Genomic DNA, 25277 nt, shown 5'->3' with positions numbered 1-25277 from the left:
AGTTAGAGGAAGAGGAATCCATCATTATCTCATAGAATCAAGCATTAACTAGAAGTGAGATTCAACCCTCTAGGCTTATATATTTTGAAGCAGTAGTTTTATAGGAAAGAATTTTTAACATTTATAAAATGCAAAAGAAGAAAACAAAACATCACTAATATAACTTGCATTCATTCAACACTATATATCATGGGCCTAGATATTGGGAATATAAATACAAAAGAATTTACAAGCTAAAAGCCAAGTAGCTCATACTGTAATGAGGAAATCAGACAATAAACAGTAACAATATCAAATTCTGTACTACAAAGGTGGTCATGTAATATTATGAAAACACCTACAAAAGGCATCTGATTCAGACTAAGGGGTAGAGAACTAAACAGATAAAACTTAGAGGAGGTAACACCTAAGCTGAGTCTTAAAGGACAAGCAAAAATTATACAACTGTCAAGTTATACAACTGAGGTAAGGGGAAAATACATTTGTATACATAAATATATGTATATAAAGCATGTTTTAAAACATATATTACATGAGAAATACATTTTAAATGTATTCTTAAATCATGTGTATATAAATTCATATGTATCAATAGAAGTAGCAAGAGAGAAAGTATCTGCAAGGCCACAGAAGTTCACACAAGAATGTTGCATTAGAAGAATGTCATGCCATTTGAATGGGACTAGAAGTGCTGCAATAGTCCAAAGAGAGAGATAGGTTTAAGCTCCTATTAGGTTTCATATGCCAGGCTAAGGAGTTCAGGTTTCATCTAGAATGAAACTGGAAAGGCAGAGAAGAATTTTAAGTCAAGGGATAACATGACCACATACAGTAGTGATATGAAATACATTTGATGGCAAAGCAGGTATCAAGGAGAACAGACAAGAGGCTACTGTATTAAGACAGAAATTGAGGAGACAAAAATCACCAACAGATTTGGATGAGTAGAAGTGGGGGCTGGGCAAAAGACTTAAACAAGATTTCTGGGTTTAATACAGCTCTAGAAAATTGAACTGCATGTAACAGGCATACTATTCCGTCCTTGCTGAAATAGTAATCTTGATCCCCTCCCTTCCTTCTGTCCTGACAAAATAATTATATAGAAGGTTAAAAGCTACCTGCCTGTGAAAGAAAAGCTACCAGAGAAGAATAAAAGAGGAAAGAAGGAAAAATAAAGAAAAAAAAGATAAGAGTAAAATCTATTAACACTTCCAAATGAAAAGTGACAGTCTAAGTTTAAAAAGAGTGAAAAGGAACTAGAAAAGAAAAACATTATTGGTACTTGACTACATCAAACTTGTAAATACAAGTGCTCTAAATAACAGAAAATAAATTTTTTAAGTTTATAGCAAATATAAGCTATTTATATCTAAAGCACATAAGATCAAATAAAAACCTGGTGGCACATGCCTATAATCCCAGCATCTCAGGAGGCTGAGGTGGGAGGATCATAAGTTCAAAGCCAACCTCAGCAACTCATCGAGGCGCTAAGCAACTCAGTAAGACCTGGTTTCTAAATAAATACAAAAAAAGGGGCTGGGGATGTGGCTCAGTGGTTAAGTGTCCCCAAATTTAATCCCTGGTACAAAAAAAAATGGATCAAATAAAAACAGGAAATGCTATGAATACATGAGTTAATGACAGATCCTTAATCTCACAACAAAATAAGAATGAATAAAATGTCAAAATCACTTTTCATAATAACTGAATGCATTTGACCAAAACAGCATCTCTCTGAATTACTAAATTAGTAACTATTTGACTTCCCCGACCTATTCAGGACATAATAAAATAGGCAATCTTGTACAATATGAGAATAAAAATGGAATATGAAAAAAATACATATATCCTTAAATTTTTTAAATGGCTCATACTCTGACAAAGTAATTCCACTTCTGAAAATCCATTCTAAGGAAATGATCTAAAATATAGACAAAGGTTCATATACAGTATTATTTATGGCAGCACACATGTCTGTAATCCCAGTTGCTCAGGAGGCTAAGACAGGAGGAGCTCGAATTCAAAGCCAACCTCAGCAAAAAGCAAGGTGCTAAGCAACTCAGTGAGAACCTTCTTTAAATATAATACAAAATAGGGGTAGGGATGTGACTCAGTGGTCAAGTGCCCCCATGTTCAATCTCCAGTACCAAAAAAAAAAAAGGAAAAAGAAATGGCCCACATGCCTCCCTAAGGGAGATAAATGTAAATGTGCTATAGTAAAGTCATAAAAGAAAATATCATAGTCACTAAAAAGGATATTTTTACAGTTATTTTAATAAGGAAAAAATCTCATGTTCATAAGAAATGGAAAAATCATAAATTTTATAGAAGAATAATTTTAATGCTGGGTTTTAAAATAGCATAGAGGGAAAAATTAATAATGATTTTTCCCTCTTCCTGCATTTTCTAAGTTTATTTTTTAAATAATGATGCTATATCATCTTTGTGTTTAGAAAACAAACCCTACTCATTTAATTTATCCCGATTAAAAATATGCTTTAGCCTGGGTTAAAGAAATAGCCCATTCTTTTTAGATCTTTCTGTACATTTTCACTTAAACTTATCAAGTAGTTCTACATATTTTTATTAAAAGAGCTTTCTAAAGTACCTTAAAGTCAAGGGTAACAAGTACATGATATTAAGAACTTCCATTTGATTAACAGAGTCAAACAAGAAAAAAAAATAAGTTTCAGTAATTGAAAGCATTATTAAGCACTTTAACATACTTCACCCACATTAGTGCACTTGCATTTCAAAGCATAGCAAAGCTGTGTCTTCTATTACCTGAGGTGGTTGAGCAGAGGCTGAAGTCTCTCATCTGACTGCACAGCAGGCAAGGACCTGGCTGTTAACTGAAAGCAAAAGACAAAGTTAACAAAAATAGCAAAGGCCAAACAGACAGGAGCACTAAATGCAAAACAGGGTCAGGAAGAGCAGACCATGGAGGCAGAACATAAAATGTGAAGAAATGTTTCTTTTAAAAAAAATGAATTATATAAAAAGCGGATACATTATATGATTAAAGATAACAACATGGCTCTAAGGATGTAGGACATATTGCCAAGTTTAGAACTTTTAAAAAAAAAGTAAGAGGGAGCACCTATTTGAATATTTGAGTTCATGAAAAAGCATCTACTCATGAAAATATTATCCGTGAAATAAAAATGGAAAGATTCCTAAATGTTAAAATGAATAACAACCAACCTATGGCACCGAATACTGCAACGATGAAATTCAGAAGGGGAATTCTGTTTGTTTACAGCTAAACCACTATGAAAGAAGTGTGTATTGTATACTCACTCCATATGCATTCCTTCATTTGGACAACTACATTAAGAAACCAAGACTGTATTTTAAGTATACAATAGTAACTGAAAGCATTAAATATTGAAATATGATCTCAAATTGATCTAGGAAATAGTGAAAACTAAAGCCTTTCTGTTAAATACTGTGCATTAAGCTGACAGTATATCAAGAAGTATAAACTTCTAATTTGTTTTTGTTACTGAAATATTAGTTATATTTCTATGTATCTATATGTATCTCTATTTTAATCTGCTCTCCTAAGAAACTGTCACAAAGACTTTATAAAGCTGTTCAAAGTAATCAGCTTGAAGGAAACTTAATAAAACAATAAAGTAAGATCAGAAAATAACTGATTCAATAATGATCAGAGTAATCTACTAATAAATCATTTGCTAATTCACAGAAGAGAATCTTAAGACAAGTAACAACTGAAAGATAGCCTTTGGTATTAAATAGAGTATCTTCATTCCAATTTTTTCATACATTAAAATTTTCTTAAAATGGAAAACAGACATTTAATTCAAACCCAATTTGTGATAATATAACAAAAATGAAATTATCTCTTTAAAAACATTTGTTGAAAATTTGACAAAAATGCCATATATCATTTTTATTAAATCATATAATGGAAAATCTCTCGATGTGTACAAGAATCAATAAATGTCAACAAAGATATTGATTAATTTAAAAGACAATAATGTAAGCCAATTAACATACTGCAATTTTAGCAAAACCAACAGACTTTTAGTTTCTATGAAAAATGGTAAGCTAGTATTTCATGACATATAAATGTTATCAAGGTTATCGAGTTCTATAAACAAAACACTTTAATACATCCTGTATCTGTTAATGTCAAACTCCTCTACAAAATGTCATTTTCATTGTTTAAGATATTTCATGTCTCAGGACCAAAACTATGCTCTAAAATATTTAAATGGCTTATCTAGATATTTCAAAAGTCAATTCTCTGAAACAGAGCAGGCAGACAGGGCTTTTTCAGTCATATCTGTCAACTACATAGCATACTTTCTAATTAAACTGTCTTTTCTAAACAAAGCAAACAAGCAAAACATCTCACCAACACTGCAAGACTTTCTAGTCATCTGTCCATTCCATACAGGAAAAATTTCTCAAATCTATCCCTTCATCTTAATCTCAGCTTTCATTTCCTTTTTTCCTAAACTGTTAATATCTCCAGTCACTCCCATGTCTGCATCCATTCTTGCCTCTTCCAGTTTATTCTTCATTCAAGGTCACAATGAAATTTTCAGATTGAAAGTTAACCTCTCCTCTAATTAAAATTATCTAATAATTCCCTTAGGCCCTCAGGCTAGAGTTAATCACAATGGTCTTTTATCAAGTGTTTTCTTAATATTTTCTTTTTGGGTCACAATACAAAACAAGCACAAAATGAATGTCTGGTTATACTCTCCACAAGAGACACGGGAGAATGACAGGTAGGAATCTATCGTAGCTCCAGTTTCTGGAACACGTGTGCTAAATGATTTAGGCACATCACCCCCTCAGTCCCTTCCCACTTCAACTTATTTTCAACTTTGAACCTCAAGCAAAAGTGACTTCTTTATTTAGAGACTAGGGTCTAAATAAATTTTATTTAGAAACTATATAGTCTCAACATTTCTTTTGAAACTCCTTTCTAAGCTTGTGTAGTTACTTCCCACAACACTCTACTATGAGAGGCACTGCATCCCTAGCACTTCTTGAGACATAGCAAGTTTAATAAGTATTTATTAAAGATGTGACAAATCCAAGAACCTGCAACTATATAATTCCATTAATTGATGAAAATGAAAGTGTATCTCTTTCGACATTTCATCATTAAAGATTTTCAGATTTCTGCTTTAAGCAAAATTAAATCTAGATCAAAACTAAACTAAATCACAATTATCAGCCTTTCAAGAAAGCAATACACTATCATAACAAGATTTTTAGCATTAGAGATTTTACATTTCTCTACAACTAGAAACAAATATCTAGGTTAAATATGGTTTCCATACTTATTTTCGCTTTTTAAATAGAAAATACAACAATGTCCTTGACTCATAAATCACCAAGAAGCAAAGAGAAAGATCTATCCCAGTTCTGTTTGAGTTGGGGTTATTTCAAGGGAACCACCATAAAAGTTGACATAACAGCTTATTTCTCATTATTGCTGAAAGGTTAGAGGCGAGTTACAATGGCCTGTCATAATTAATACAGCTGACACATTTACTTAAAATTAAATACATTCTACTATATATAACTAAAAAGAATAAAAAGTTATTTTAATGTCTATTTCATTCCACTATCCTTCCTTATTGCTGTGTGTATATACATGACTGTATGACCAATGTGGTTCTGCAACCTGTACACTAAGAAAAATGAGAAATTATTTCCCATCTGATTCAAATGTATTATATGTCAAGGTCATTGTACTGTCATGTGTAACTAATTAAAACAAAAAATTTTAAAAAACAAATACATTCTCTTAATTTTTTTTTTTTGGATGAAATCTATTTTAAAAAGTCTGGTAAGAAAGAATGAAGGTATCTGGTCCAACATTGCCATTTTATTTAACAGGAAATAAGGTTCCTCATGCCACAAATAGCTAGTTGCCAGCAGGCACACCAAGCCTATGCTAGGACACACAGCACAGGCACTTTCCTCTGTGACACCACCATTCACAGTGCTACATAAGTTGCATGAGAGCTAGCTGGTCAGGAACCTTTGACCCCTGAGTGTTCCTGTATCCTCTTATTCCCTCATTTCTCAAAGTGGGTTGGTGTTCAAGATTCACTTCACACGTGGATTTTCAGTCTTGAAGATAACCCAAGTTTTCATAAAAGGTTCCTTCACATCATTTGGGAAACATCACCAACTCAGAATCCTCCCTAAATACCCTTGGGTAAAGCAGCACTCCTCCCATAAGTATTCTAGTACTCAGGTATCTCATATTTATCACTACTTGAAATTATCTTATTCTCTCATTTGTCTCTCCCCCCACAAGAACATAAATTGCATCACGCAGGAACCTGTTCTGTCTCGTCTACCACTTGCCCCTACTGCTGTCTGGTAAGCAGTAGACAATCCATAAGTGCTGTAGAGTGAAGAAGAGGTGTCCCCTACCCACCCAGATATTTCCAACAGAAGCAAGAGTTTAGAAAAATCTGCCCTAGACACTGGTCCTATTGGTCTTACATTTCTAATGTCTTCATTAATGACATGAGCTATCAACTAGAAGGAACATACACATTTCTCCTTTCATTTCCAGCTAAATGGAAAGTCTAAAGTTCTTCCTTTAGAAGGAGAGCAAATGGTCCACAGTTGCAACTGTGGCTCCCCGATTCAAAAAAAAAAAAAAAAAGCAGCCCCAAACTAACAGTTCAAAACTTAAATAATGGATAAACACATACACAAACTCAATGAGTTTACTTGAGTACATATAAATATGGATGTAGGCTATGGAGGCACAACCAAAAAAGTAACCATGACATAGCTCTTTACTTCTATGTCCAAGTTTTTGATCATTAAATGATAGCTACAAACAAAACAAATAGCAATCAGATCTATTTTCCCAACATTATTAAATTTAAATATACAAAGTCTTTTACAATGAACATCCATTTTTTAAAAAATGCAAAAGCAAACTAGTTCAAAGATTTTAGAAAGCAAATGAGGGACAGATAGTGAAATGTGACACTGTTCAATAAAATTCATTTAGGCCACTGTAAAGAGACAGTCTTTGTCATTTAAGTCTTTGTCATTTAGATCACAATGCTAAGATTAAAGTGTGTATTTAAAGGTATTATTGCTAAATACATGGGTTGCAGTTTTTGATAGGTAAATTACTTTGAATGGGAATCTAAAATATTTCTCTCAAAACAACCCTACCCCAAAAGGACAAAGCTATTCCTTAGGAATAGCTTATTGGAGCACTGTGTTGAGGGTTTGTTCTGTAGGGGAAAAAGTAATGTCTTTTTTTTCCCATTGCTAGGTTCAGACTGAGATGCTTACAACCAAAGACAGACTAACAAGAGAAAAGTACACAAATTTATATCATGTAAGTTTACATGACACAGAAGTCTTCAAAAATGAAAACCCAAAGAACCAGAGAAGCCTGTGTATTTTCATGGACAGATGTGCAGAAGTGTGACTGAGGACAGAGGCATGATCTAATTGGTGATAAACTGAGGGGGACTCACAGAGCCCGGTCATTCAGAATTTTCTGTGTTCTAATGCCTTTCCTCTGGGAATTAGGGACTTGGGGGAAGCCAATTCTACAGTGTAGATTGTATGGTTTGCTTCAGGGGAGAAGGATCAAGATGGTGAGAGTAACCTTTCTGCTTCTGTTGTTTCCCTCAAATACCAAAGTGCCATATTTGGAGGTAATATATCCTGAACTCCATCAGTTCCACCTACATCAAGGAAACAATACAGGACTGATTACTAGTGTCTGCTCTAGATATAAAATAGGCAATTAGAGATATCTGCAGGTATTTACTGTCCTTAGTTGGAGCAAGATAAGAGAAATAAGCAATTTTGTAAATAAGACTTAAAACTTTTTTAACACCGATTTTAAGTAATTAGAGCTTTATTTGGAAACACAACCAGAACCTCCTATATCTTAACTCTTTTGTTGCACACCTGGAATAAATGCATCTGACTTTGTGAAAAAAATATTTCCCAAGGAGAGCACTCTGCCTCCCACTGTGAGGCTGAGTGTGGCTCTTAAAACCCTAATGGAGTTTTTTTGCTATCAGCCAGTTGTTATTTTGCAACAGTATATTTTTTTTTTTTTAAGGGGCTGATAGGGAACTATAGGAAGAAATTTTTTCACCACTTTCCTCTCCAAATGATAGGCATGAAGGGAGGGAACATGAATAAACAAGGAAGTAAATACTGGGCATATAGGGCAAACAGTTCTTAGTCAATAAACATTTTGAAAACAAAGGTGAAAATGAAGAACAAGAGGGTGGCTTCATTTGGAAATAATAAATCCCTTCCTTCTGAACTGCTCACCCAACACTGGCTAAATTAAAACACATAAAAATGACAAGAAAACAATGCTGTCTTGGAAAATATTGCTCAATTTTGTTCTCTGGTGTTTTTACCCTCTACTACTCACTCCCGCCTCCTCACAAAACTCAAGCAGGATGACAATATCCACTTATATCAAAGCTGTGTCTTAAAAGAAATCCAAGGCAGGTAATCAGCACAAATTAAGCACTTTTTTCTCCATATAGCAGAGTTCTATTCAAATAAGCAGAATAGTATCCTATCAGTGATATCAGGACAGCGAAATTTATGTCTCCAAATGAAAAAAGTCAAATTTAATTTTTTATAAAGCAAAAATAGGAAATATTTACAATATCTTGGCATTCTTATTTCATCCAGGATCTGAAATGGCCCTACTGTTATCTCATAACTTCCTAAGAGTAAACTTAAAATCTAGAATGTCAACTCTTTTCTACTAAATCAAAGATGTGTGGTATGTATGTGTGTGTATACACACACATATTCACTAAGAAATATAATTTATAGGTTGAGAGTTTTAAACTAAAAGGCAACAACTTTTACAACAGACCTCACAGTAACAGAAAAATATAGCTTTAAAGAGGACAGGTTTTTCAACAGAACTATCATTTTTATTACTGAGACCAAGGCAGATGTCAAATAAAATTAACTTTTACAAGCAGCTGCTCTTTTAACTTCATTGATTTTAACAACAGAAAATCCTGTGTCTTTTTGAACTACATTTTCTTATAATAGCAACAGATCCCAATTACAAACCCCAAACTGTGAAATTCCACATTACATTTCCCTTTGCTCTTGGAACCAAATTTGTTCTCCAGTTTCATGTTCTCCCTTGGCAGGCTGGGATGCTGTTCATCACTAATGGTAACAGTCTAGTGCTCAGATGCCCACAGAACTTTTTGGTTTTCACAGGGCTCTTGCACACATTATCTCATTTGATCTTCACAACAGAGGTAGTTTCATCAGTACAACACTTCAGTACATGAAAATTTCTCTATCAGCTGGCCACAAACATGATTTTCAATATGTAAGCTCTAAAAAGCACCCGACGATCTTGTCAAGCAAAACACATATGTTCCATTTGAGCTCTAAACATGCCAAGCAGTTTAATTTCCAAAGAATATTAAACAGTGCAGAGTTAACAAGATATTTCCAGTTCAAGGGGTTGGAAGATATGAAGAACTGAAGGCAGCAAACCTGGGAATAGTATAAGCAGATATCCCAATGCTAATTTTTCATCATGAAACCCATGGTGTGAAAAGAAGTTTGTTATTCAAAGCCCAACCCAAGTACCTTACTTACATGGCTTAAAAATGTAAAAACATTTTGAGCAATGGGAAGGAAAAAAAAGGTATTAAAGAGATATGTAATGATGATGCACAAGGATCACTGAATTTTTTCCTCAGTAAAACTCCCATAAATCAATTTACTTCCAGAATACTCTGATAATTTGGGTTAAGAATTCTTAAACTGGGCTGGGGTTGTGGCAATAGAGCGCTAGCCTAGCACATTCAAGGCCCTGGGTTCAATCCTCAGCACCACATAAAAATAAGTAAAATAATGGTATTGTGTCCAACTACAACTAAAAGATAAATGTTTAAAAAAAAAGAATTCTTAAACGATAACCAATAGTTTCACAATTAGATTTCTCATAAACATGGATCTGGCAAGTGGAATTCAACCTGTGTTGTTTCTCAAGTTGGCACAAGGATTGTTCCTGTGAAAGAGCAGTGGCAGTCAGTGCTCCTAATATTTTAATACAGGCAGGGAGGGAACTCTGCTCCAAGTTCTGTATACACACAGATCCTCACAAAATCCCTATCAGTGATATTATTTCAAATTGAACAAACAAAGGTATCTGGAACATCCAAGGAGAGTGAACAGGCGAACTTTAATGCACTAAGCATCTGCTGCCTTTAGTTTCATGAAGTATCTTAAAAATGTGTGTACAAAATTTGTATTGGATTCTAGAATATGTTCTTGGTTTTACAATAAAAATCATGTTTAATTATTTTACCACTAAGTAAAACAGTGCCACTGTTATGGCTTTATATGCTTACTCTCTAGTGTATATAGCCCTATATATTTGGACATCTTATTACTTTCGAAAACAGTACTACATTTTCTGTTCCTTATAAGTCCCACAAAGAAGTCTCTGATGGCACATTAGATGTTAGGAGTTGGCTGAGACAATTCTGGGTCTTGGTACATTTCACTGTGTCCTTCATGTGTTTTGCACAATTACAGAGAGGTAAACTTGACATCTGTTTCAGCCATAAATCATTATATACAGAGACTTTAAAAAACATTTAAATTTCTAGATTTTTTAATTAATAAATTTATGAAGCAATAACTGATATTCTAAGGTTTCTTATTCATTATTATTGTATTTTCATTCATCATTTCTGTCTCCCAAAATGTCTATACCCTACTTAAAGATACATTTATCAATTTCTTTTTTTTTTTTTTTAAGAGAGTGAGAGAGGAGAGAGAGAGAGAGAGAATTTTTTTAATATTTATTCTTTAGTCATCGGCAGACACAACATCCTTGTATGTGGTGCCGAGGATCGAACCCGGGCCGCACGCATGCCAGGCGAGCGCGCCATCGCTTGAGCCACATCCCCAGCCCACATTTATCAATTTCTTAAGGGGGGAAAAAATAACCAACCACCTTATCTCAGTTTTTCAGAACCAAACTGTTCCTTAAGCATGAATCTTGAGCAAAATCTTATTATGTGGGAGTTCCTCATAAAAATTCCTAAATATGCACATAAATTCTACACTCTCTGCATGGAAGTTGCCGACAGTATCTGCAGGCTTCTAGTAAATGTTTAAGAGCCCCCAAACAGAACAGTGGCCTTCATGGTGTATGTCATTCATCTTCAGTAAGAAGTATAGTCCACAACTCCTTTAACTCCTGCTGAGTCTACTTTCCCATAAGAAATGTCAGACCTGTAAGCTGTCCATTCACTGGCAATCTTACCCCTTTTCTAAATATGATAAACAGTGTACTACTTTCAATGTTGGGAACTTTAAACAATCTATTCTATACTATAATTCCAGTTTGTTTAATAAATAACATTTAAATAATGTCACAGGAATCACCATTTTATTTAATTACCAAAGTGAAGAGACACAGAAGAGCTATGTATGCGTAAATACATGCTTTCATCTTTCAACAGGAACTCTCTTTCCCCTGACTTGGACTTTTATTAAACACTTGGAATAGAGGTAGAAAAATGGAGAATGGAACAGAGTACGTGGATGAGATTTTTATTAATGCCTGGGAGATAGTGATCTGTTGTATAACATTATATAGTCCTTGGAAATGCTCTTGAAGAACTGGAGGGCCTTCGGTAGTTAAAAACAAGTAATCAACAAGGATACACAGAGATTTCCATTTCCCCGACAGCTAACCCTCAAACCACTGTTCCAAATGTATAATTCAAGGATAGCAGCCCCAGATGGCTAACAACATACTTCTAATGTTTATGTTAACAGATGCTGCAAAGTACTCATTTGCTTGGTACTTCAGCTACTTTTCCTTGTCTCTGTGACTTAATTTTCCCTGCTATCCCAGAGCACAACGACATCCTTCTTGATAGAGACCTTGCCTTTGAAGGTATAGAAATGCTTTAAGCGTGAAACAGCCCAATGTGCCTCACATATCAGTTTATTTCCCTAACCTGAAATAATCAGATATTGCAGTTTTTGGATTCATTTGGTTTAACTGAAATTTAAGCTATTTTATCACTCATGAAGGAGTTCTACAATTTTTCTTTAGAAATAAAGGAGGCTATTATATAATTTAGTTCTTCTACTAAAGAATCTTTTTAAAAGTTCTTCTGAAACAGGAGCTTCTTAAAATATTATCGAGCATATTTCAAATACACACACACATATTTTTGCTTACTAAAATTAGAACCTTGTGATTAATTCTAAATTTTTTTCTGACTTTTTAAAATAAATCAAGCTAGGCATACATGTCTATCTTCCCAGCAACTTAGGAAACTAAACCAGGAGGATTCCAAGTTTGAGGCTAGCCTCAGCAACTTAGTGAGATCTTGCCTCAAAATAAACAATAAAAAGAGCTGGGTATATAGATCAGTAGTAAAGCACCCCCGAGCTTGTAAAAATAACCACTCATTTTAAAATGAAAATATCAAAGTACAATGTCTTTATTGTGTTAAGACCATAATGCCATATAGACAGCATATATACAGCATTCTGATGTAACAGTAAATAAAATGCATTTTAAGGGGTTTTTTAAATTCCAATCACTAATTTAGAAACAAAAGTCATTTAAGATGATTGAAGAATAAGAAGGAAAAAGAAACAGATGTATTTTGAATGTTCCAAACACATCAGGGTTCCCCAAATCCTTTTATTTCTTCTTTGCCTTTTTTTAATCAAAATTAAAGATTAAATACCCCTTATCTGAGATGCTTGAAAGTCACCAGTACTTCAGATTTCAGAGATTTTTGGATTTGGGGATAGGGTACAGACTATCAATTGAGGATGCTAATCCAAATCTGAAAGTTTCTGAATGCCAAAAATTTTGAGCTTTTTAGATTTTGAAGTATTTTAGATTTTGGATGTTCATTCTATATCATAAGTAGCAACCTGGACCACTTGATGTCTCATTTCTAAACTCCTAGAAGTTCCAAATAATATATGATCTCTCAAAAAAAAAAAAAAAAAAAAAAAAAAACACACATTCCCAGGCCACTAAATTTAATGTATTAACACCAACAAAATAAGCTAATCTGGGGTGCTTTATAAATCAAATGGCATACAAAATTCCATTTTCTTAATAAAGAATAAAAATATTACTTTTCCTAACTTTCTGGTTATCTCTTTTTCTATTAATTTTTAAGTTAGAGATACTAACTAGATTTCACTGGTCTGAAAAGTGAAAAAAAATGCTTACCTACTTGCTTAGGCTTTTAAAAACTCATGTCACTATTATAAAACCACCTATTGTTGACTATACAAAATAATGAGCTGCCATTTTAATGATGGAATGGACACTAACTGCTATATTCCTGCCAGCATAATGGGTATGGATTGTAGAAATACAATTACTATTACTGTTACTATTATTTGCACCTATCCCAACCAACCCAAAGCACTAACATAATGAAATCAAGGGTGAAAGTAACATGTTTAGAAATATGCTTCCTAAAAGTAAACATTTTAGCATATTTGTAAAACATTCTTTGATATCAGAACAGCTAGTTGAGACTTTTAAAAGACCTTGACATATATTTGACTGATTGCTTTCCAATGACATTATTTCACACTTTCTGGCACAATAGGGTTGATAGTGTTTGATGGATAACCAGACAAGCAAAGGACAAATCTGTGCAATAGTCATCCTTTATATTTGACATCTTCATGTTTTATTAGATATATTAGGAAAAGAGGGAACAAAAACCGATAGGCAATATTAGTTCCAAAAGATCTCACCACATACAGAAAGCTTCAAATTATATATTTTGAAGCCATGACCTTTGGGGGAGGGGGTCAACTAAAAAACAGTTATAAAATTGTGAAAAGCGAACAACTTGAATCTTATAATTCTTCATTAAATTTTGCTTTCTCTAATAAAATATTTTTGAATGAATGGGTCACAAGATCCCCTGGACAAAAGCACAGTATACCAAATGTAAAGCTTGACTTTTCCTGTTCTATTAGTGCCCCATTTATTTCGCCCTCAGTTTGTTCATTTTATTAAAATGTAAATGAATGCCAGCATAAACTAAAATGTGTCCCAAGATATTTCAACAATGTTGTCATGTGAATTATTCCTTGGACAAAATTTTAAAGTCAACTACCAAAAACCATATATAATCAACACTAAGGGTTTTTTTTTAATGACATTATTACTTACAAGTTCAATAGATGGTTTTAATTAAAAGCATATTGTAGTAAACATATGGAAAACAAAGGACTTAAGGAAACTGACATTTTCAACAGCAATCTGACTTTTCACCAATATTTTAACTGGAAGTCAAAGAGATAATTTTGTTGGTACCTGTGCAAAGGGAAAATGAAGACCCTGTTCACCAATATGAACAAGCACGAATCTGGAAGGAAAGATTAGATGCCCAGGTTAAGTCTGAACTGCCTGATAGATATCCAGGCAGAATTATCTGGACTTAAGAAACAGAATCATAAAAATCAAATCAGACTCAGAACATCCATAGATTTGTGCTTTACCACAATTTCTACCCTGAAAACTAGAGTAATTAAGTAGTATCTTGCAGCCTAAGAACTCCTTTATGTTATTAGCTACAATTAATGAAAAAAAAGTATCACTAGCTACAGAACTACACAGTTCCAAGATTCTTAATAAAACGAAGGTCTTAAAGGCAGCTCCTAAGTAGCCCAACAACTCTCATAAGACTGAACAATCATTTGCTTTAGAAATGTACAGACAATACAGTATTTACTAACCACATGTAGCCACCCAAGTTCTTAAAATGTTGCCAAACTGAGATAAGCTATAAAATATATAGCTAATTGCAGACTTCCTATAGAGGAAAGATTTTGAAATAGATAATTTGTATACTGACATGTTATAAGGATAACATTTTGCATATGCTGAATTAAATCAAATAGATAATAATTAATTTCATCCTCTTACCAACTTTTTAAATGTGAATACCAAAAAACTTTTAAATTATATGCCTTACATTTTATTTCTACTGGAAAGGGGATTTCTGAACCAATGATGAATGACGAATGATGAATAGGACTTCTTTCTGGTATAGAAGCTGCAATAACACACTAAGAATTAGAATGTAGGAGCATGAAGAAGAGTGAATTAAAAAAAATCACTTGTAGAATGTGGTTCAGTGGGAGAACACTTGCACAACATGCACAGAGAACTGAGGTCAAACCCCAGCACCATTTGAGGGGGGGGGGGGAGGTTTGTGTCATGAATTATTCTTAGAAACAGAAAATCATCTACTTTACATTTATGGCTACAAAAACGTTTTTTTAAAAAAAAAACACATGCTCCAAAGTGAGATTTAAAAAAAAAATTTAAAAAAAAAAAAAGAAACAGCACATCCCCCCCCCCGACCAAAAAAAAAGTAAGGAGAGATGTACCACTTCAATGAAAATAACAGCAACTTCTCCCAAATATTTATATGAAATTATAAAACCATGTGTCATAACCAGTTGCCCTATAGCTTTTCTGTATCATAAAATATCTCTCAGGATACATTGAGAAATACTTCATCAAATGGAACATGAATTTATGAATTTATTTCATAAGTTTTGAATTATACATAATATAGATGATCTCCCTCACTACAAATATGCAGAATGACTGAGAACCTCAGGGCTTAAAAAATAATTTAGTCAATTCATGTTCCTTTGTGGATAATCTATTCTTTTATTCTAAATGTTTTTAGACTTCTTTGGTTTTGAGATTCTTAAATTTCATATCACCTACCAAAATGTGGGTTTTCTCATTTTCCCTGTGTGGTATTCTATTAGGCCTTTCATTATGATGACTTTGTTCTTTCTGAATTCTGAGCAATTTAACATCATTTCTTTGAATACTTCTCTCTCCCATCTCTCCTCTCACTTCCAGGAAGTCTGTTAATTAAATGCAGCACAACTCTCCTCCATATTTCTTAGCTTTCTTCAATATTTTCTACCTCTACTTTTCTGCCTTCCAAGTTCATCAACATGATATTCAAGTGCAATAATACATTTTTACCTATACCCCTTCTATTTATCTAATTTATGAAGTTCTTTATTTCAACTACTATATTTGTCATATCTACTATTCCCATTTTGTTCTTTTATAATTTCCTGTCCCTTAATATTATTACTGTTGTTCTTTATCACAAGTACATTTCTTATATTTAAATTATTGATCCCTCTCTCCCAATAATTTTCCTTTACAAGGTCTACATTACAGTAGTCCCCTCTTATCCATAAGAGATACATTCCAAGACTTCCAGTGGATGCCTGAAATTGGTATACACAAGGTTCATTATTATCTATGTTTTACCTACACATGCATGCCTATGATAAAATTTAATTTACAAATTAGAAACCACAAAAAACTAAAAAATAATAAAATAGAAAATTAAGCAATGTATTGTAATAAAATTGTCCACATTACTCTTGTACTGTGGAATCATTATTAAATAAAACAAGGATTACTTGAATCCAAGTAACTGATAACCCCAGCCATCAACCTGAAAATTGAAACCACTACTGAGTGAATAACGGATGGATAGTGTCTATACAGTATGAGTATACTGGATAAAGGGATGATTCACATCTTAGTGGGAGGGAATAAGATGGTACAAGATCTCATCATACCACTTAGAACAGAATGGTACACAATTTAACACTTCCAAATTATTTCTGGAATTTTTCACCACTCAATAACTTCAGTTAATGGTAGACAGTGGATAACTAAAACCATGAACAGGGAATCCACGAATAAGGGGGTGCTTTTGTTTTTCTCTTTGTTTTCAATAGTCACTGTACTCTCCCTACCACAATTTTGATTTGTAAGGTTAAATTCATCAAAAGATATCAACTATTATGAATGTGTATGAAAACTATATGAAAAATACCTTTAAGTCATGAAAATGGCCAAAACACAGATCTGTATTGTCTCTATAAGTAAATTTGAGGATGGAGATGAGTCACAGGCACCAAATAATCCTCCTTGACGACCACCAGGCAACTCCTTTGGAGGGCAGTTATAAAGCAGTGACACTGGGAGAAGCCATGCTCTGCAGAGTATAATCTGCAAACTCTAGGAAGAGTGTGTGCCCTGGGGTAGCTGGTTGGTTATACCTGTTTTCATCAGCTCCTCACCCCAACAGACCTTTCATGTTGCCCTGACATGACCCTACTGACATCAATTTCTGTAGCAGTGGGGCAAGCAATTATTACTTCAAGGTAGCTGGCAAAAGTCAGGTCAAAAACAAAACTTAAAAGAATAACAGCTTAGAACAATTTATCTTCTCCTGATACTTCAGGTCACTCTGTACCCTAGGCTAAACTACCTATACATGCACATCTATTCACAACAACCTAAGTCACTCTACAATTTTTCATAGTTCTTTTAGGTATTCCTTTAGATCCATGCTTTCCTCTTACTTCTGCAGTTTCACTATGGTTAGTTTGGGGAGAAGGAGCCAAGAGGCTACATTAAACTCTCCATCTTGATAGAATCCCAAATAACTCCCTATACTACAATTTAGGAAACTGGCAAAATAGAGGATTTAATTGATGAAACTAAGTATAAGACTTTTAAAGCACCACACACCCACCTGAAAATGCAAACAATTCTCTAATCCAATTGTTAGACCAATACCAATAATTAAGAATATCTCTTGGGCTGGGGATGTGGCTCAAGCAGTAACGCGCTCGCCTGGCATGCGCGGGGCACTGGGTCTGATCCTCAGCACCACATAAAAATAAAAAATAAAGATGTTGTGTCCGCCGAAAACTGAAAAATAAAAAAGGGGAATTTTTTAATATTTAAGAGAAAGAATATCTCTTTAAAGAGCTAGGGGTTCAGTGGCAGAGAACTTGCCAGGCAAATATAAGGCCCTAGGTTCAATCCCTAGAACCACTAAGAGGGTGGAGGTGCGGAAGAACTCTTAAAATGGAGTAAACTCCTACTAGATGTTACAGATACAAGTTAAGTACTATTGGAGAGAGTAATTAAGTGCAGTTTGTCTCTCCTGGCTCAGCCACATAAGAATATTTCTATATTTCTTGAACCTCCAACATTTCCTTTCAAGGGGACTAAAAGCTTTCACACCCTGTGATGGGCATAACTCAGACTATCTTTTCCTGTTCTAGACTTAATGTTTATTTCTTTGTTCTACTTACACATGTGCATCTAATGGTACTTGGTCGACCTCATTGCTCTAATGAGGGTAGGAAGAGGGTCCTTTACCTGTGCAATGAGAGGGACACATGCAGATCATTTTCCTACATGGTTGCAGGGTGAGACGCCCTGGCCATGGGAGAGTGATGCTTTCAAGCCAATTTTGAAGCTTCTCCTCTGTGTATAAAGCATTATTCCATCCAGTGCCTATGTAAGCTTTAACATTCTCAACAACCCCAACACTGGCAAACTATGTAGTGGGCTGACATCCAGGGAATGCTGCTCCTGACATTAAGAATTGCCATGCTCCTTGCTGTAATTCACATTTGGGTACTCCTCCCCCAAAGGCAGTAACAAGTCTTATGTGCTTTACAAGTGCAAAAACATTCTCAGAATTGCAAATTTATCAGTGGAGTGTTTTAATGATATTTTACTTTTGAACTAATTACTTCTCTGTTTAGAAAGGCATAGCTTTAAAACCCTACTGTATCAATTTTACATTTCCCCCTGGTGCACATTATAGTGCAGATGATGAGGGTGTAGGAGGAAGACAGGAAAAGCTGCACCACTGGCAAACCCTGTATCATTACTGGCCTCATTCTAGTGCGATTCTACTTTTCCAACCACTTCCAAAACAAATCAAAATTTTCCATGCACTGATGAGTCAATATAATTTTTAAATGTATATAAGACTTAAAGTCTGAAATTAGGCGGAAAGAATATAGTAACACACCACATAAACCTCAACTCAAAGTCAGACATGCCTGGATTCAAATCCTATTCCTTAATAGCTGTATGACCTTGAAATAATAATTCCTTAGAGCCTCAGTTTCCTCATCTGTAATGTGTGGGTTCTGGTCCCTAATTTACATGGTAACTATAAGAACTAAAAATAATAATAGATAATATGCCTTCAACTATATATTCAGCAAATCTGTATTATGTAAAACAACATTCTCTATGCTAAAAGTTAGTGGCTGCTGCTAGTTTTAACCACTATTAAAATTATCACTACCTTACTATCATTTGTACTATTTCAAATCAGCTGACTAGACTTCGCATAGAATTAGTATGTTTACCAGTGAGACAGTTACTCTAAGAGTACATTTATTGAATTCTCAAATAAGAGAATGCATAGCAACCATCAAATTCTGAATTAATTCACAGGACCTATCTCTGCCCATTGGTATTAAACAGAACTCTTAACAGGGACAAGGAACAGAAACCAAAATTAACCACTCATGAGGGAAAACAGTAATCGCTAAAAGGGATCCAGGCTGGAAAACTCACAGAATCTAAAGATGTTACAGTAAGCAGGGAAACAGTAGAACCTCACAGAATAAAGCCAGATACTCTACCCATTGACTCATTTTTTGGTCAAGATGTCCTAGACTAAGCACTTGGCTACAAGAACAAAAAACATGTTTTCTCTGTATTATAACATATGTTCATAGAACATGAATATTTAGCTCTCTCTTAATCACCTTACGGAGTGAACCCATTATCCAAATACCTCCAAGGTACAAGCTCTACAATAACCTGTCTACAATTTAATCAAGTAGTCATCAGTTCCTATTTGAGTACCTAATCCTGATATCTCTATCCTTTACATCTGGAACAGTGATATGAATAAAGCAGTCTCTGCTGTCTAATGGTGGAAACAAATACAGAACTTAGGTTAGACACAATTAAGTGCTACAATGAATACAATCTGGTAAGGGAAAGGCTATCTTAGGAAGAAAATTCTCTGAGAAGATACCATCAAAGGAGAGATATCTGAATTAAATAAAAGCACAAACCGCGCAAATATGGGGTGCAGCGGGCACCGCAAGATGAAAAAGCAAATGCAAAGGGCATGAAGTACCAGTATTCGGGAGACCATAGAAAATTGGGGAAAGGAATGATGCATAGGAAAAAACAAATACAAAGCCCCTGGACAAGAACAAAATGGTATGGCTAGAAAAGTGAAAAAATTTAATGACGTTAAATAGGAACCAGAGTATGCCTTTGGATCTGGGTTTGGAATTGGGATTTTTAAATTCTGAATGCAAAAAAAAAAAAAAAAAAAAAAAAAAAAAAAAAACCTCATGTGCATTTTCTTCTTCCAAGCAAACTAGTTTCAGTTGAAATTTAAGTCTGTGCCTTCTTAATCTACTCTGGGAGACAAAAGAAAGTAACTGTAATGACTAATATAACATAATCTGCTATGATTTGGCTCTGAAATGCGCCCAAAAGCTCGTGTGAGCAATAATTAGATCCTGAGGACTATGCCATCATCAGTGCAATAATTCAGTTGATGGGTTAATAATTTAAATGGACTATTTGGTGGTATTGTAAGCAGGTGGGGCATGAATGGAGGAAGTAGGCTGGGGATGGAGCATGGCCATGGGGACTGTATCTATCCCTGGACCTTTCCTTTCCTCCCCCACTAACTGACTGCCATGTGCTGAGCAGCTGTCCCCATTGCCACACCCTTCCACCATTTGTATGCTGGAGCCAGTCAGCCATGGACTGAATTCCTCTGAAACCATAAGCCAAAATAAAGCTTCTTCAAGTTGTTCTTGTCAGGCATTTCAGTCACAGTAGCGAAAAGCTGACAAACACATAATCCTTAAAACAATCCCTACTTCTTTACTTTTTGGAAATCTGTATAAATAAATACTCATGCATTGGGTTTAGAATCCGTTTTTAAAAATCTCATTGCAATTACCCAAGTGAAAAACATGATTTTAATTTTCCATGTACTAAAGGTTTTAAATCTATGAAGCTCAAACCAAGTCAAAATAATTGTGAATAAATTTTTACTATCAACTGCAATCAAAATCTTAAGACCAAGTATTTGAAATCACACATAGTATTATCAAATCAATGAATAAAAATGATACAAAGCCTAGTGCTATTTTAATGAGTGACATCAGAATAACAATGCCATAATCATTTTAGGATCAAACTCGGGTTATTTTATTTAACTACTTTTACATCATAACAAAATATCTTCTATCTCTGCTGAGTTTAGACTAATATTGGCTCACATTTCATTACCTGTTATATAACCTTGGGTTTCTAAAATAATAAATACTACTTTTGATAAAGGTATTTTTGTTGTATGAAATACCAGGTTTTAGTGATGAATGACACTACAGTGACAACCACGAATTCTCCTAACTGAAAACACTTGCTATACAACAAATGATGTCTTCCTTCCCTACTCCCATTCTTTTCTTGCCGCATGTCTTTTCCTTCTCTCAATTTCATTATTTGCAATGAATTAATAGCCAATACCAACAACACTTTGCATAGTGATGCTATGCATCTGCTCTGCATCACTAAAGACACCTGCTTCCAAGTTCTCCAAGACTTGTGGGAGACTTTTAAAATTATATCTCATTATATGACCTGTATTTTCATGTTCACCATAACATCTTTTTAAATACAATATTTTTCTGGCAAGATAGACGTGTGTGTCCTTTTTAGAACAAGACCAGTGACAGGACTACCAGACAGTGTTTATGCTGCTGGCATTTCTTTTTACTGCTACTGCTGTTTTAACATTTTAATGAAATACTGTGTTATGCTCCTATCCTAAGGCTATAATCAAAGCTAGAGTTTTCAAAATAATCTGGTATCATCCAAAACATCTTATAAGAAACAATCTACTTTTATAAGAGGATCAAAGAGGTCTTCTATACTGGTCCTTGGCTTCCCTCCTCAAAAAAAAAAAAAATCTATTTAGCACACCTTTCTCTTCCTTCCCTTTTGGGTCCATGAAATATGTATTTAATCTTAACAGTGCCAATGCCTTCTCCTGTCTCAGTATTATCTCTAGCGTGCCCCTTACATCTTGCTTCCATTGAGTACTTCTACTCTGCAGATTTGAGATGATTTGCTCTCACACGCATCTTAAATTTTTTATGGTCCTATTGGTCCCCCTTTTCTCTTTATATAATATGCTTATTTTTTATGTGTTACAAAGAAAAAGTTGTTCTCCAAACTAACTGCTCACCTTTACACCCCAGTCTCATGAGATGTGGGCTTTGAATTCAAACAGCCTTCCACACATTTCTATCCTTTTCTTCCTCAATCTTCTATAGGATGTGACTGTAAAGACCAATGTCTATTAAATTGGTTCCTCCTAGATTTTCTTCTAAATCCACAGGATACATTTCCTTGGCTTACTGTTGCCCATATCCAAGCAAAATCAAATTATCTCTTCTTATTTGATTTTCAGATAAATTCAACCTCTTTCTCTAAGCTATAGATTCAGATTCATAACTTTTTATGGACCCCTTTATCAAAATAATCTCTGTACTCAAAATGATAATACAAACCAAACTTATCATTTTTCCCTCGATTACAAAGAAACCCTGAATCACTTATTTTTGTCAACAGTATCCTGTATTAATAGCCAACTTTTCATCTTTTTTTCTTTCCATTATCCTTCCCATCCACATCCATGCAGACATCCACTGTTTTTTTTTTCTTAGTTGTAGATGCACACAATACCTTTATTTATTCATTTATTATTTTGTTTGTGGTACTGAGGAACAAACCCAGTCTCTCACATGTGCAAGCATTCTACTACTGAGGTACAACCCCAGCCCTGTTCTTTCTATTCTTACCTTGACCATTCAAGAAGTTTTCTAAGGTTCCCACTCATATTCATTCACTGACTTCCAAATTAATTTGTCTCCAATCTCACCAAGCTGGGGGTGGAGCAGGGGGTGTTGAAACTATTCTGAAACTATTTCTAATTCAAAAAAAAAAAAAAATGATGGTGCCAGGCGCAGTAGCACATGCCTGTAATCCCAGGGGCTGGGGAGGCTGAGACAGGAAGATCATGAGTTCAAAGGCAGCCTCAGCAAAAGTGAGGCACTAAGCATTTCAGTGAGACACTGTCTGTAAATAAAATACAAAAAAGGGCTGGGGATGTGACTCTGTGGTCAAGTGCCTCGGTACTCGCCCCTGCCCCCAAAAGTCTGATGGCAAAAATATGTTAAACATCATTAGTCATTAGGAAAAAGTAAATTAAAAATCACAGTGATATCACTACATACCTAACAGAATGGCAAAAATCAAAATGGTGGTGACACTAAATGCTGTTAAGAATGGATCAGTCACACATTACTTGGAAGAATATAAATGGAACAGCCACTGTACAAAGTAGTTTGGCAGTTCCTTACACTGAATATACATTCAATATGACCCAGCAATTGTAGTCTTGAGCATTTATCACAAATTAAAAAAAAAACCTACACTAACACAAAAACATGTACACAAATGTTGATAGCAACTTATTATTCATAACAGCCAAAAACTGAAGACAATTCAAATGTCAAGTGAACGGTTAAACAAACGAATACTACTCAGTGCTAAAAAGGAGCAAACTATTGACATATACAACAACTTGGATGGAACTCAAGGGAATTATGCTGAACAACAAACAACAAAAAAGCCAATCTTGAAAGGTCACATACTGTATGAGTACAGATAGATAACATTCTTAGAATGATAAAATTATATGGAAAACCGATCAGTTGTTGCCATGGTTTAGGAATTAGGTATTGGCGGGGGGGTTGGGGGGATATTACTACAAAGGGTTGAATAAGGGAAATCTGTAGTGATTCAACAGTTCTGCATCTTCACTGCAGTGATGGTTACACAAGTCTGCATATGTGATAGGACAGAATGTATATGCACTGTATGTATATACATATAAATGTATCTGCACCCATGTCAACTTTCTACCTTTTTATATCAGTTCTATAAGACGCAATCACTGGGGCAGACTAAGTGAAGAATTTATGGAAGGGACCTCTGTACTATATTTGCAAATTCTTATGAATCTATGATTACTTCAGAATATTGTGCAATTCCATTTGTATAGCTTTTTCAAAATACCAAACTCACAGAAATGGAAAAGAGTGGCTTCACGGCTTGGGGGTGGGTAGTGGATTGAAATAAGGGAAAACTTTGTGATAATTTTACACAAATCAATACATATGATAATATTTCAAATTCATACACACACACGTAAAACTGATGAAATGTGTATTGCACCAATGTTAATTTCCCAGTTTCAATCCTGTTCTATAATTATACAAGATGTTTCCAGGGGGTGAAGTAAAGAATACACAAGACTCCTCTATACATTTCTTTTTCAACTTCCTGTGTATATACAAATTATTTCACAATAAAACATTTTTAAAATAAAAAGATTAAATAATTTAAGAAGTCAGTTTTTCCATGCCCTAAATACAAATGTACTGATACTTCAAGGTTCTCTCACTGTCCCTTACACTTTACCCTCTTTCCTCACATCCCCAAATACAGGTCATTCATTTATGACTCCAACTCACCATCTGTGATGCCTACACAGTTCTCTCAACCTGAAGCATCTGCTTAACGAAATCTTTCTACCCCATTCCATCTCGAGAAATTCCATATGTCCCTTTCAAATTGCTTCCTCCACCATAACTAAGCTCTCTGTCTTTTTTAATCGAGATATTATCTCTTCTTCCTCTGAATGCCACACATACTTAACTCTTTAATGGAGTACTCTACCATATTCTACCTGATACTGTAGTTACTTGTTTTAACATCACTTAGGCTTCATGGATCTCCATACATATGGCTATATTAAGTCTAATTAAGTCTAGCTAATGACCCTGTGGTACATATTAGCATACTGAAGCAAGGGGATGGGCAGCCACTACACACATGCCTTTAAATATGCTGCCAGGTCTTTATCTACCATTCCCTCAGTCATATGAGTCCCATAATTAGGATAGTGGTACACTAAAATGTTCCTTAGCTATGTGTATATTGGATAATATATCCAGCTGCAAGAGAAAGGCAGAAGAAAAGCTCCCCTACCCCCATAAAACAGTAATAAGAATATTTTAGATTATACTTAAAAATGCATCTTTAAAAGAACAGCTGCAAATTATACTCTACTCACATAGGAAAAAAAAATCATTAGTTCTCACTCTACTCAAGACCTGAGAAACAAGATGAATCATAAAAAGGCTATGAATAAAAGCAGTCTATAAGCAATTTT

General features: G+C 34.5%; 1 protein-coding gene across 4 annotated transcripts in view; it reads right to left on the bottom strand.

The window, feature by feature from the left end:
* PRIM2 (DNA primase subunit 2) overlaps positions 1-25277 on the bottom strand; it is a 321229-nt gene that overhangs the window by 113224 nt on the left and 182728 nt on the right. For all 4 annotated transcript variants that reach the window (XM_081296592.1, XM_081296594.1, XM_081296593.1 and 1 more), the window contains one exon: positions 2785-2852. In XM_081296592.1, coding sequence (XP_081152718.1) covers positions 2785-2852 — 68 coding nt within the window. The remainder of the gene's footprint in view (positions 1-2784; positions 2853-25277) is intronic.

This window comes from Spermophilus citellus (assembly GCF_964194105.1).
Source record: "Spermophilus citellus genome assembly, chromosome: 5".
In the NCBI taxonomy this organism is placed as follows: Eukaryota; Metazoa; Chordata; class Mammalia; order Rodentia; family Sciuridae; genus Spermophilus; species Spermophilus citellus.
The sequence above is the reverse complement of the archived record's forward strand: the minus strand, read 5'-3'. Positions and strand labels throughout refer to the sequence as shown.